Here is a 12,381-nt window from a genome sequence, read left to right as displayed (position 1 = left end):
AGACAAACCTTTGGAACGTGCTCACCCCGTGTGTGTGTTTGCGTGTGTGTGTGTGTGTGTGTGTGTGTGTGTGTGTGTGTGTGTGTGTGTGTGTGTGTGGTCCACCTCTGTGTATGAGCATCATGTTGTATTTCTGAGGTGGAAAATAAAAGCTGTGAGGAAGAATGACAGCAGAGAGGAAGGAGGTGCTCACAGACAGAAGCAAGGACAAAGCCCCTCACCTGCTCTGCGTGTGTGTTTGATGAAATAATAAATATATAAAGAAGAATATTAAATCCTCCTCGTCGCCCGCTGCTGTCATCCTCTGATATTTCTCTACGGTGCCACACTGACAGATAACGATCACATTACTTCTCCCATTCGACTTTGTTTCATAATCTCTGTGACTCGAACAAACTCTTTGTATGTTTGATTATTTTATTTCGCCCCCTTTTATTCTGCTTACCTTTCCCTTTATTCTTTTCTTTCTCTGGTCAAACCTCTGCTTAAGCCCCCACCCGCCAGCCCTCCACCCTTTAACTCACAGGGAGAAGGGTTTGCTGACACAAGAGTCAAAAAGGCCCTGAGCAATCCTACAATCCCTCAGCGACAGGAGGAGCCAATAATTGTTGTCTGCTTAAGAGGGAGAGGTGAAGAATTTCAAGAGCTGCCAGGGTGGCAAACTGTCAAACACACACACAGTTTAATCACATACATCATTTGAAGGCTAAAGCGGGAGAACTGAGTCAGGAGGTGCTTTTCTTTTTCAGATCAGCACATTTTCCTGATCATCATCACTCACGACTAAGATGCGTCACATTACTAGAAATGTTGGTGTTTTTCAAACAATCTCAGTTTCAGCACCAATGCCTGCATGTTTTTGTGATTAATATATTTACATAATTCCTTGATAACATTTTTAATATCTCTTGATATTAATTAATCTCCAGCTCACCACGGAGGTAAAAAGCAGTGTAAGATAATCCTGTCAGATTTAAATGTTATCAGACACTAGAAATAACCCTTCTTTTGCTCTGCTGGCTCTGAGTGACATTGCAATTTCCTAAATCTGATTATTCTTCTGGTCATGATTTTATCTTTACAAAGAGATCAATTTGACCTGAGTATGGAGGACAAAAAATGATTTAAAGGAACCGTTCACCACAAAAGATATACATATATATATAAAATTTTATTGTATTTGTTTATTTTTTCTGGCCTTCTATCAGCTGTACAGTTTAGGTGATATCAGCTTTAGAGACTTTTTCTTCAACGTAATTAAACAAAACTTCCTTTGATTTACACAAAAAATCATAAAGAATTTGACACAGCAGTAATGTATTTTCTTACAAAAGAAAGAAAGAAACACAAAGCTTGCTGTGATTAGTTTCATTTATGAGCTGTTTTGTCTCTCCTGTTTACGTCTGTCACCCAGGCTGTTAGCTAACATGCCGGCTCGGCTGAGGAGAGCTCCACTAATGTTTGCATCCTGCCACACTGCTACTACTGTGACCTTGTTGTCATGAGGAGATTCACGAGCTCTTCTGCAGAGTGATACAGCTGGCAGCTGTCATTCAGTAAAAAAAAAAAAAAAATAGTAGAAAAGACACTTCCACAGTGCAGATCAGCAAAACTGTGCAACTGGCATCAAACACAATCTAAACAACATTTGATGTTGTTGTGAACGCTCCCTTTAAAATTATAGACATACATTACAGCGGCGAAAAATTAAATAAAATAAAATCCATCAGTATTTAAGCCTTTTTTTATGTTATTTCTTTATCTTTCATTTTTCTAATAAATATATTTGAATTTCTTTTGTCTGTATGCAACCAAAAATAACAGGTTGCAAATCCACATTTCTGTTTAAATTGGATAATCATTTAATAATGACACACAATGATGAAATAAATCCATGAAGGGATTTATAAAGTGTAAAAAATTGAATTGTTAATGTTATTAAACTAAAATGTTTACATTTTTTTTTTACATCTATAGACAGACAGAGAGATCAATTGATGGATATTAAAATTGCACAGATTATCGAGTGTAATACGATTTTGTTGGACAAAGTCTGGAAAGTGATATTTCAGGTGTGAGTCTGTTTTTACTGTTTCCTCTCTGACAATGAAACTTTTTTTTTTTCACAAATGAAATTAACGTAGGTTATACACTGCTGAGTCTGTAAAGGAAAAATAGTTTTATTTTTAGTGGCTTTAGCATTTTAAAAAAGAAAAAAAAATGTGGCTACAATTTGGAGGAAAATTCCAAAAATAATCTCTGTGTAGAGTTTGGTGGTGTAGATGCTCCACTGGGGATTTGGAGGTGGAAAACGAAGGCTGGAGCAACATGAAAGATATTTAAAGTTATAAAAACAACGATTATTCAAATGTGTGTCAGTGAATTCTTAGAGAGCATATCAGGAAGATCTTTAAAAACTTCTTTAATCTGGAATGACAAATAAAGAACATTATTGTTGTTGCACATTTTAATGATTTGTTGGGGATATGTGAGGAATGACAGATAAGGAAAAAGCCATAATCATAACATCACAAAAAAGTGATAATGTATGAATATGCATCACATTAATGAAATGTTGAGTAAACCTGTCTTACACGTTTGACTTTACGTCGTTGCAGCTGGAACAATAAATCACCTGAAAGTATGAGAGGTATAGTGGGGTTCTCAGAGTAGGAGGACACGTTGTGGTCCATTGACTGAGCAGAGCTAATACACATCTGTGAGTACAAACCCTCCCCTTTGCTCTATCTCTCTTGTTCTCCCACTCTCCCTTTGTATATGTGTGTTTGTGTGTGAGTCAGGGTTGGATGGCCCGACTGAGCTGAGTAAATGTGACCAGACTAAGTGTGTGTGTCTCATATCAGTGTGTCCTTGATCGCTCTCACTGTATGGGGCACTTTAGCCCATTCTTCGCTGGCACCGGGAGGCATGCCTCTCCACACACACGCAGACACACACAGTACCCACCTGCACACACACATGCATGTACAGCTACACCCGCACACACTCAGTGTTTTGATGTAAACGCAAGTAGACGAGGGGTCCAGTCAAGCGCTCCGCCTCCGTGTCTCTCCCTCTACCCTCCTCTCTTTTCCCATTCGTCTTTCATTGCCTCCCTCCCTGTGACATTTTTAACGGCATGTCACGCAACCCTGTGCTCATGCACACACACACACACACACCATGTCGTGCTCTCTGCCAAAGCTCTGCATCTTTGTCTGGGGAGAGCCACTTAAGCACGCTCATATACGCACATATTCAAACACAGTCATGTCTGATTTCTTTTCCCTTCTGCACACACACACACACACACACACACACACACACACACACACACGTACAAGCAACTTAAGCCATCTTCCTTTCACCATCTCGTGCCCTCCCTCCTCTCTGGGTCTTGTCTGGTCTCGTGTGTGCGTGACTGTGGCTGGCTGTGGTGAGGGCAAATTAGCACAGCGACCCAGTTTGGTACCAGAAGAGTCAAGACATCAGGGGAAGATATACTGCAAACTCTCCCTTTCCACTGCAAAAACTCACTTTGTGCTCTGACACAAAAAAATACAGGGTATAAAGGAGCACCTCCAGCTGAGGATTATCACAAAGTAAAAGAATTCTAATTTCTCTTCCTTTTCATGTTATTTCCTCTCTTTAAAAGATCCTATCTCCACAACCTCAGAAAAAGTACAGCAGTGTGTTACATTTAAATCAGCCTTAAAAGGTGGATAAAATCTGTTCCATAAACAAAACATGAACTCACGGTGGGTTTTCCCTCCACCCCTTTCCTCTGCTTTCTTTACTGGGCTCTGTTTTGCATTTCTCTGCTGCTGCTAATTGCCTGCAACTAATTATAGAAGGTCTGTATGTGGCCCTCTGAACCGGACACACACTCACTCACACACACATGCGCACACACACACCGTTTCCTATGCTTTTAAACACATTTTGACAAGTAGCTCTCACTGTGTCAAAGTGAGAGGGGGTTTGCCGCTGGCCTCAGACACAACAGAGATTTGTGGGTGTGTGGATGAGTGCGCGTAGATGATGGGAGGAGGAAGGCTAAAAGGAGGGGGATGCTAGCAAACCGGTGTTGCGTGTCTCGTTCGGCTCGTTTAGCTGACAAACTGCTTTTAGCGTTTAATTATCCAGCGCTGTATGATTAATAGATTTTAATTACTGTAACCCAATTGCAACCTGAAATATGCACAGGTCTCTGAATGAGGTCAGCCTATCAAATCCCTGGCAAGACAAAATCAAAAAGGACAAAACAAACTGAGTGTGAGGGCAAACAATAGCAGATCAAAAATCTTTCCATCTCAAACCTCTCATCTGTTTTTTTTTTTTTCATCAGCAAATGAAAGAAGAAAAGCGAGCTCGGGCAGACAGGCGGCTGTTTTCATCAGTATTTACCTCCTTGAGGAAAATGTTAGACCTCTGAAAGGCTTTTGACCAGACCTTGAACTTTTTCATTTCATTTAAAATTTTCTTTACATGATCTGCAGCCGGAGCTTCAAAGAGACTTTTTGATTCGTTAGAAAGGTTAGAACCTTTCCAAATTCATGCATTGCTTCTAAGGCTTTTTGCATTCTGCACACACGCTGCTGCTGATGCTCCGAGGAAATGTTCATATAGCTAATTTACTGTGCAACTGCAATGCGTGCACAATCATTTTACTAATCAGAAGACTGAATGGCACTGATAATTTAAAAAGCGATCTGAAATCTATTAGTAGTAACTTTGTAACTGAAGCTGCTTTTTACACAATTACTTTGTCTCCATAGCATTGCCAACGTTGAGCCCAAACAGCACTTATGGAGTTTAGTGTTAATGACCTTGAAGTAGGATTTGTCCCAGCTGACGGGAAACTAGTGACAATTCCAGTTAAATGAGGCAGTGCACGATGAGTTGTTGGTTTATCAGACATGGTGCTGAGAAAAGAACCAAGTGCCAGCTCCAAGTCTGACAAATGAAGCCAAAAACTGCAGTGCTTCTGATGATTCCAAAAGAAAGTCAGTTCCCATAGATGCCCAAGTTAAAATGCTTAAACATCATTACAAGCACATTTACACCCTGGTCCAAAACATATTTTGTTATCTATGGATATAGTTTCCACATTCATAGAAACTGTAGATTAAAGTTTTCTAACAGCTCATCCATAAGGGTTAAAGTTTTGAAATGAGCTCAGCATAAAAGGTGTCAGACTATCGTTAACATGCAGTCAGAGCATGAAAGAAAGTAACAGTAGCGAGTAGAGTGAGATTTTACTCAATTCTTCATTTGCTCATGTGTAGTAGATATATTGGATAATAGTTACAATGTATAATTCTAAACTTCATATCCCATAATAACAATGATTAATATGTAATTAACTGTCAGGTTACTACATTTCAGTTAACTATCATTTACTGTACACAATCACTAGAATAATTCTTAATGGTAACCATTAATATTTGTGCTTGCTGTATAACTAGCGTTTATGAAACTATGTAAATAGTTAATGAACTGGAATGAATTTTATAAAATCGTAAAGGATACATATAATACCTTTAATATATATACAACAATTAAAGAGCACATTCTAAGTAGGCAGGTAGGGTGGAGTGTAGTGGTGGTGTTCTGGGTAGCTCACTGGCATTTTTCTTTCACTTCAACTTTACGCTGGCGAAGTTTAGTTCAAATTACATTCTTTGATAATGAAACCTTGAACAGAAATTGAATAAAAAGTAATGCACTCATGTCCTGTATGCTAATTAATCTTTAGTTTAACAGCAAAACCTGAATATGAGGGGCCGTACAAGCCAAAATTCATTCTTTCACTCTCACACACATACATTCTTCTTTCACACACATATATTTTCACTCTCACATACATATATTTTCACTCTCACACACATATATTTTCACTCTCACACACATATATTTTCACTCTCACATACATATATTTTCACTCTCACACACATACATTCTTCTTTCACACACATATATTTTCACTCTCACATACATATATTTTCACTCACATACATATATTTTCATTTATGCATTCCTACATTTTGCTCTCATTTACATGCATTCAATATGCATTTAATCTCACAAATAATATATGTATGTAAGCAGAGAATGCATACATGTCAGAAGAAAATATATGTATGCAAGAGAATAATGTATGTGAATGAAAGAGTATAGTGGAAACGGAAGGAGTTTAATGGAAATGGAAGGCTGGGTGTCTGTACCGCTGTGATTGGCTGAGAAGCACGCTGGTCACTTTCAAGTGTCTGACAGCATTGAGGGGGAGAAGAAACTCGAGTTCTTCAGCAAGCTATCGGGTTTTAAGAAATATTTTATCATCTCCTGAAATGGTCACATCGTTGTCCTCGCCACTTGATCGAGATGGGACGGGCTCAACTTTTTTTTTTTTACGTGCGCTCAGAATAGTGGCACAAAAATAACGCCATAGTTACCCACCAGCTGACCGGGTGATCACTCGGGTTAAACATAATATATAAAGCTCAACTGACAAAAATCACCGACTACACCACCAGGTATTATAGGAAAACCATAAAGCCTTTGAACTAAAACAACGCTGTTGTGACAGTGATGTACACTGTCTTGTTGGTATATATGCATGATTTGTATCACCTTCATGTTTCCAAACCGATACCATGAGCAGCAGTTTTACAGCTCTGGCTCCAGCAAACATCAGCTGATACTAGAAATTAATTTTAAATAAATTCTAACAGCTTATCAAGCTTGAACGTGCTGCTGTTGTTTAGCGCGACATCCGCTGGTTTCCTCTTTCTGGCGCAAAGTGGGAGATAAACAAACAAGAAAGACGATCAGCTGATCATTGATCGGTTTCATGATTGAAGTAGCAACAGGAGAGGGAGGAGGGGAGAGAATGAGGGGAGAAGAGGCAGCTGTGCAACGTGAAGACAGAATAACTCCAGCTTTGTCTTTTTTCATTCTAGCTGAAGTATGGGACTAATCGCGTTGTTTTTCCTCTCAATACGGATGTATTGTAATTGGTCCAGCCCAGAGTTGATCATGACCAATTGGCTAATCCACCACCTTTCATTGTTTATACCGTTACAAAAACAAACAAACATAAGAATGAAAAATCACCATCTGTTATATTGTGGTTTTGTGGCACAATATAACAGCGCATACTAAAGAGTTTGACGCACGGGCAGAAATGTTGAGAGCGTGAGCGCAAATACAAAAACTGAGCAAGAGGGGCTGCTATTGTGTGTGTGTATGGATAATAGCAAACACTGAAATAAATTTTTTGCACGCGGCAATGAATTTTGTTCGCTCAAATTCAGCTTTTCTTCGCTCAAAATAAATTTCTCCTCAAAATGCAACACTTGCACCTGCAAACTTTTTTTTTTTACGTGCGCTCAAATTTTTTTAGTGCGCTCAGAATAGTGGGACAAAAATAAGGCCATAGGTAACAGGCATCTCCGAAATGTTAGCGCACTTATGGAAATATGTGATGTCTTGATGAATCAAGCAGATATTTGAAGTTTACACAGCACCATTCTCGCATGAAAATATCTTAAAAGTTTATTTTGTGACCTATGGCGTTATTTTTGTGCCACTATTCTGAGCGCACGTAAAAAAAAGAAGTTGAGCCCGTCCCATCTCGATCAAGTGACGAGGACAACGATGTGACCGTTTCAGGAGATGATAAAATATTTCTTAAAACCCCGATAGCTTGCTGAAGAACTCGAGTTTCTTCTCCCCCCTCAATGCTGTCAGACACTTGAAAGTGACCCGCGCGTGCTTCTCAGCCAATCACAGCGGTACAGACACCCAGCCTTCCGTTTCCATTAAACTCCTTCCGTTTCCACTATACTCTTTCATTCACATACATTATTCTCTTGCATACATATATTTTCTTCTGACATGTATGCATTCTCTGCTTACATACATATATTATTTGTGAAATTAAATGCATACTGAATGCATGTAAATGAGAGCAAAATGTAGGAATGCATAAATGAAAATGTATGTATGTGAGAGTGAAAATATATGTATGTGAGAGTGAAAATATATATGTGTGTGAAAGAAGAATGTATGTGTGTGAGAGTTAAAATGTATGTATGTGAGAGTGAAAATATATGTGTGTGAAAGAAGAATATATGTGTGTGAGAGTGAAAGAATGAATTTTGGCTTGTACGGCCCCTCATACCTGAAGCAAAGTCGTTTTCCATTAAAATCACTTACCACAAATTCAGACATACACAGATTAGATTGGTCAGTTGTGACTCAGTGCAATAGGACATTTTATCACAGGTTTCAGCACAGAAATAAACATAACTTTAAAGAAAAAATGTGATGCGCGTTCACAACATGCAATGTGTTTGCCTTTGCATTTTCAGAGCATCGATTATTACTCAACACACCCAAACAGTCGATGTGATTCTGTTCTTCTCCTGTTGACATCACATGTGCAAGCACGAGAAATAAAAGTCAAATAAAAAGCAAAACACCTGGAAACCAGCAGCAAAGTAAAGACCATGAGCTAATGGCAAACTGCCATGTTTTATAACCCACTTCATCAGGCTTAAGTGCACAGCCCCTGCTGAGCAACAGTTCACCTCTCTCTGATTAACTTTGTTCACCTCCAGCTCTCTCTGGAGAGTTAACAGTGTGGGTCACCCTCATCTCGCCGTCCACCATCTCATCCTAACGCAACACTTTCCCTCAAATACTTTCTCTGTTTTTGCAGCATTTGAGCATTCTGTGGTCTGTTAAATGGATGTCCAGTTTTTCTTCAGGAACGATAGCAAAGGTTTTAAGTTGACTGTTTTTTTATGAAAGCACAAAAAATATATTTCTTACCATGGATACTATGTCTGCACAGTTAAATAGATCTCTTTGTAAAGTACTTCCTTAATGGTTTCCACAGTCGGAACATGTCATGAAGGCTGACCTATAACTGAAACCTTGAATGCATGTTAACCCTCCCTAGGTCGCTATTTAAGATTAGGGTTGTTAGATTTGTATTGTGATTGTCATTTATGCTTAGAAATATCTACTTATATATTCTTAGAGTTTTATAATTAGGTGTAGATTGGTAGAGGTTTGATCCTCAATAGTCTGCAAGCTTTGTGTGCATTCCAGAGCTCTCTGACTTTAACACCCACATTTTAGGAGCATGGGAGAGGTCGTACCTTGTCTTATTGTTTTATGGTAGGATAAACGTATCTATATCTGTTTTAGGCTAAGTGCCTTTTGTTTAGATAGACGGCTCTGGGGAGTCTTCCTGGGGTCACAGTTTGACCCCCACACACAGATACACACATACACACACACACACACACACACACACACACACAGAAGGTATTCTTTGTTCACATGTATACCTATATAAGAGGTCATATGTTAATGAACTTATGCATATTCATGTAACCACAATAAAAGAGCAGTGTTACGGGAGAGCGGACGAGAGCAACTGGGGTCAAGCGAAGGAACGGCACCTGTCCAGTTCTCTCCTGTGCACGTGAAACATAAAGAACTTGCCTACTCGTGTCTTGCTTGCTGTGTAATTACATTGTCTTCAACGTTCCAGCGAATAGGTTCAAGCTACAAACCTATCAAGGGTTAGGTTCAAATCTCTTCCTTTATACCCAGAGAGAAACTGTGTAGCCAAAATACAGAAATCATATTTCAACTCTAATATCTTCCAGGTTTGAAAACTTGTCGGTTTATCACGAGGCAAAATGCAGCCTAACAGAACCTTCTAGGTACAGTTATCTGTGTCTCATAAGGCAGGCTGTCTACTAATTGGAAAGTTGGTGGTTTGATCCCTGGGTTCCACATGTTGAACTATCCTCAGGCCAAATACTGAACCCTAAGGTACCCCAGTGCTTTCACTGGAGTGTGAGCCTGTATGTACATGTATGAATGTGTGTGTGAATGGGTGAATGAGAATTGTGACTTGTGAAAGTGCTTTGAGTCCTCAGATAGAGTAAAGGAGTTCTACATAAGCAGCAGTCCATTAACCATTTATCTAAGGTTAGGGTTGAGTTTTGGGCTTTTGCCAAATTGGCTAAGAGTTGGAAACTATCAGATCAATTTGGTGAATAGGCTTTTTTTTTTTAAAGAAAATATAAAAAGTGTCTGATGCATTTCACTTAGAATGGTTATTTTCTTTGTTCCCTGATTTTCAAAACATGAAAAACGATTAAAATGTTTTAAAAATGACCCACTATGATTGCTCAGAGCAGCAGCTTTGCCTCCACTGCAAAGCTCCAAATGTAAATACTACCAAACCAAAAGTGCAAACACACCATGCACCATAAAAACTTATTGTTAGTGGACTCATTGTAGACTTACCTATGCAGGAGTCCCTGTGCTCCTCAAATCCAGCCGAGCACACGCACCTCCCGATGGGCACCAGCCATTCCCCCTCTGCACTGCAGTACATTTTGGGTGTGTCCCTCTCCTCAGCGTGATCCACACACTGACCTCTGACCTCTACCAGAGATGATGAGTCAGCCCCCGTGACCACGTCAGTGAACACAGCCAGGTTACGGTTCACACCCACACAGCGTTTGTAGTACACCCTCACCGAGGTGAGGGCGATGCAGGCGCCGATGTCCTGGAAGGCCAGGTAAAAGCCCCGCCTATTGAGAGGGCCCACACCGCGCACCTGTAAGAAGACAGGAAAAGCAATTTTTCTTAAAAGGCAGGAATGCTCTTAATTTTGCAGGAACTTTCCTGTGCACAATTTAAAGCACAAAGTGCACATGAGCATGCATGTAGTAACTTTCTAGCGTTTAGAAAGTTGTTTTATTTATTTATTTTTTTTGTGAAACATAAACAGGGGTTTATACAGAGGTTTCTTAACAAAACTGGTGGAACAGTATGAACGCAGCTGTAATTTAATCTCTGGACCGGTGTTTGGTGTTTTGCTTTGGCAGCAGTCATTAATCACCTGCTCCGCTTCCGACTACAATGAGGAAACAGATGATTTTACATTTTTATATGCTTGTTTTTCATAAGATATCACATCACAGTTGACTATTGTTAACACCAAGGAACTAATTTACAACATTATTTTAAAAGTTTGCAGGAGAAGCATCTAAAAATAGGCAAAAAACCTGTTCTTACTAGTAGATAGATAGAAGACTGGCCACCCCCACAGTTTGTATACTCTGAAACAAGCTGGGGTGGCACCTTTCCCTTCAAAGCCACATTGAGTTTTTTTTATTTTTTAGATTGGTTGCTTCTCACAAACATAAGGTTTGTACAACATGTGGCTGTGCTCACAGCTTAATGCCTGAGATGACAGGTTTTTTTCTTCTCGTAAAGGAGACAAAATAAATAAGAAATATTTTGTTATTTATATATTATTCATCTGACAGAGACAAGTACAGTGGTATAAAGAAAGCAAAAATCTCAATGCTTAGATGTCAGTAGATTGCAGACTGCTGAATTCTGTTTTCTTATCCCTCCCAATTCTTGTACATAATCCTGTCTGCGGTTGCTGCTGTAGGACAAATGAAGCCCAGTATGAGTCAGTGAAGCTCACTTATGTCCAGTGACTGTGATACTGAGGTAAGTTGTTGAGGATATCCTGAACTCCTCTGTCAGTAAGCGCTGCTGTTAGGAGGAGTTAGTGAACCTTTCTTTGAAATGGACAGTGTTGAGGAGTAACGGAGTACATGTTACCGGCATTACGTATTTAAAATACAAAACATGAGTAACTGTATTCTGTTAGCATTTAAAAAGTTGATAATTAGAATACAGTTACTTTGTTGAAATAAATGGATTACATGTAGAGCTGGGCGATAGAACGATAACGACATGTATTGTGAAATAACTTTTTCTCGATAGAAAAATTAAACTAACTCTCTTGTCCTCTTAAAAAAAAAAAAAGAACAGCCAATCCAAATTAAGTAGCGCAGAGCCGAACCAATCACAGCCGCAGAGTCATGTCACGTGACTTGTTACGTACAGCACAAGCGCCAAGGCGCACATGTGTATTTGTTTTTGCAGCCGTGCAGCCCGGGTAATGAAGGAAATGAGTTTGCCGACTAGAGAAAAATCAACCGAGAGCGTGAGCGAAGGTTACCGAAGAAAAAACAGATGATGGTTCCAATGCCAGAGAGCTTGTCGAACGGAAGGGCCATAGAAGTTCCGTAGTGTGAAGATATTTCGCTATTTCAAGTCTGACAAAAACAGAGTAGCGGCGCACTGTAAATTGTGCGAAAGCAAGTCTGGAAATACAATAAAGCGGTGCATGCTCAATCTCTGACTGAAAGCGCTAATTCGTTATTCGGCTTTTGTCAGACTAAAGTAACTGTTAAAACTGTTTGAAAAGCTAAGCTATACAACAAGGAGAGCTTGAGAATTTCCTTTTAGTTCTCAGTTTATTTG

At 39.4% G+C, this 12,381-nt stretch overlaps 1 protein-coding gene across 2 annotated transcripts in view; it reads right to left on the bottom strand.

Annotated features, from left to right (window-relative positions):
- The window catches only part of epha8 (eph receptor A8), a 151,226-nt gene that overhangs the window by 62,769 nt on the left and 76,076 nt on the right, over positions 1-12,381 (bottom strand). For both annotated transcript variants that reach the window (XM_039612758.1, XM_039612759.1), the window contains exon 6: positions 10,336-10,651. In XM_039612758.1, the coding sequence (XP_039468692.1) occupies positions 10,336-10,651 (316 nt within the window). The remainder of the gene's footprint in view (positions 1-10,335; positions 10,652-12,381) is intronic.

The sequence above is a fragment of the Oreochromis aureus genome, linkage group 5 (assembly GCF_013358895.1).
Source record: "Oreochromis aureus strain Israel breed Guangdong linkage group 5, ZZ_aureus, whole genome shotgun sequence".
Taxonomy (NCBI): Eukaryota; Metazoa; Chordata; class Actinopteri; order Cichliformes; family Cichlidae; genus Oreochromis; species Oreochromis aureus.
This window is presented reverse-complemented; position numbering and strand designations above follow the sequence as displayed.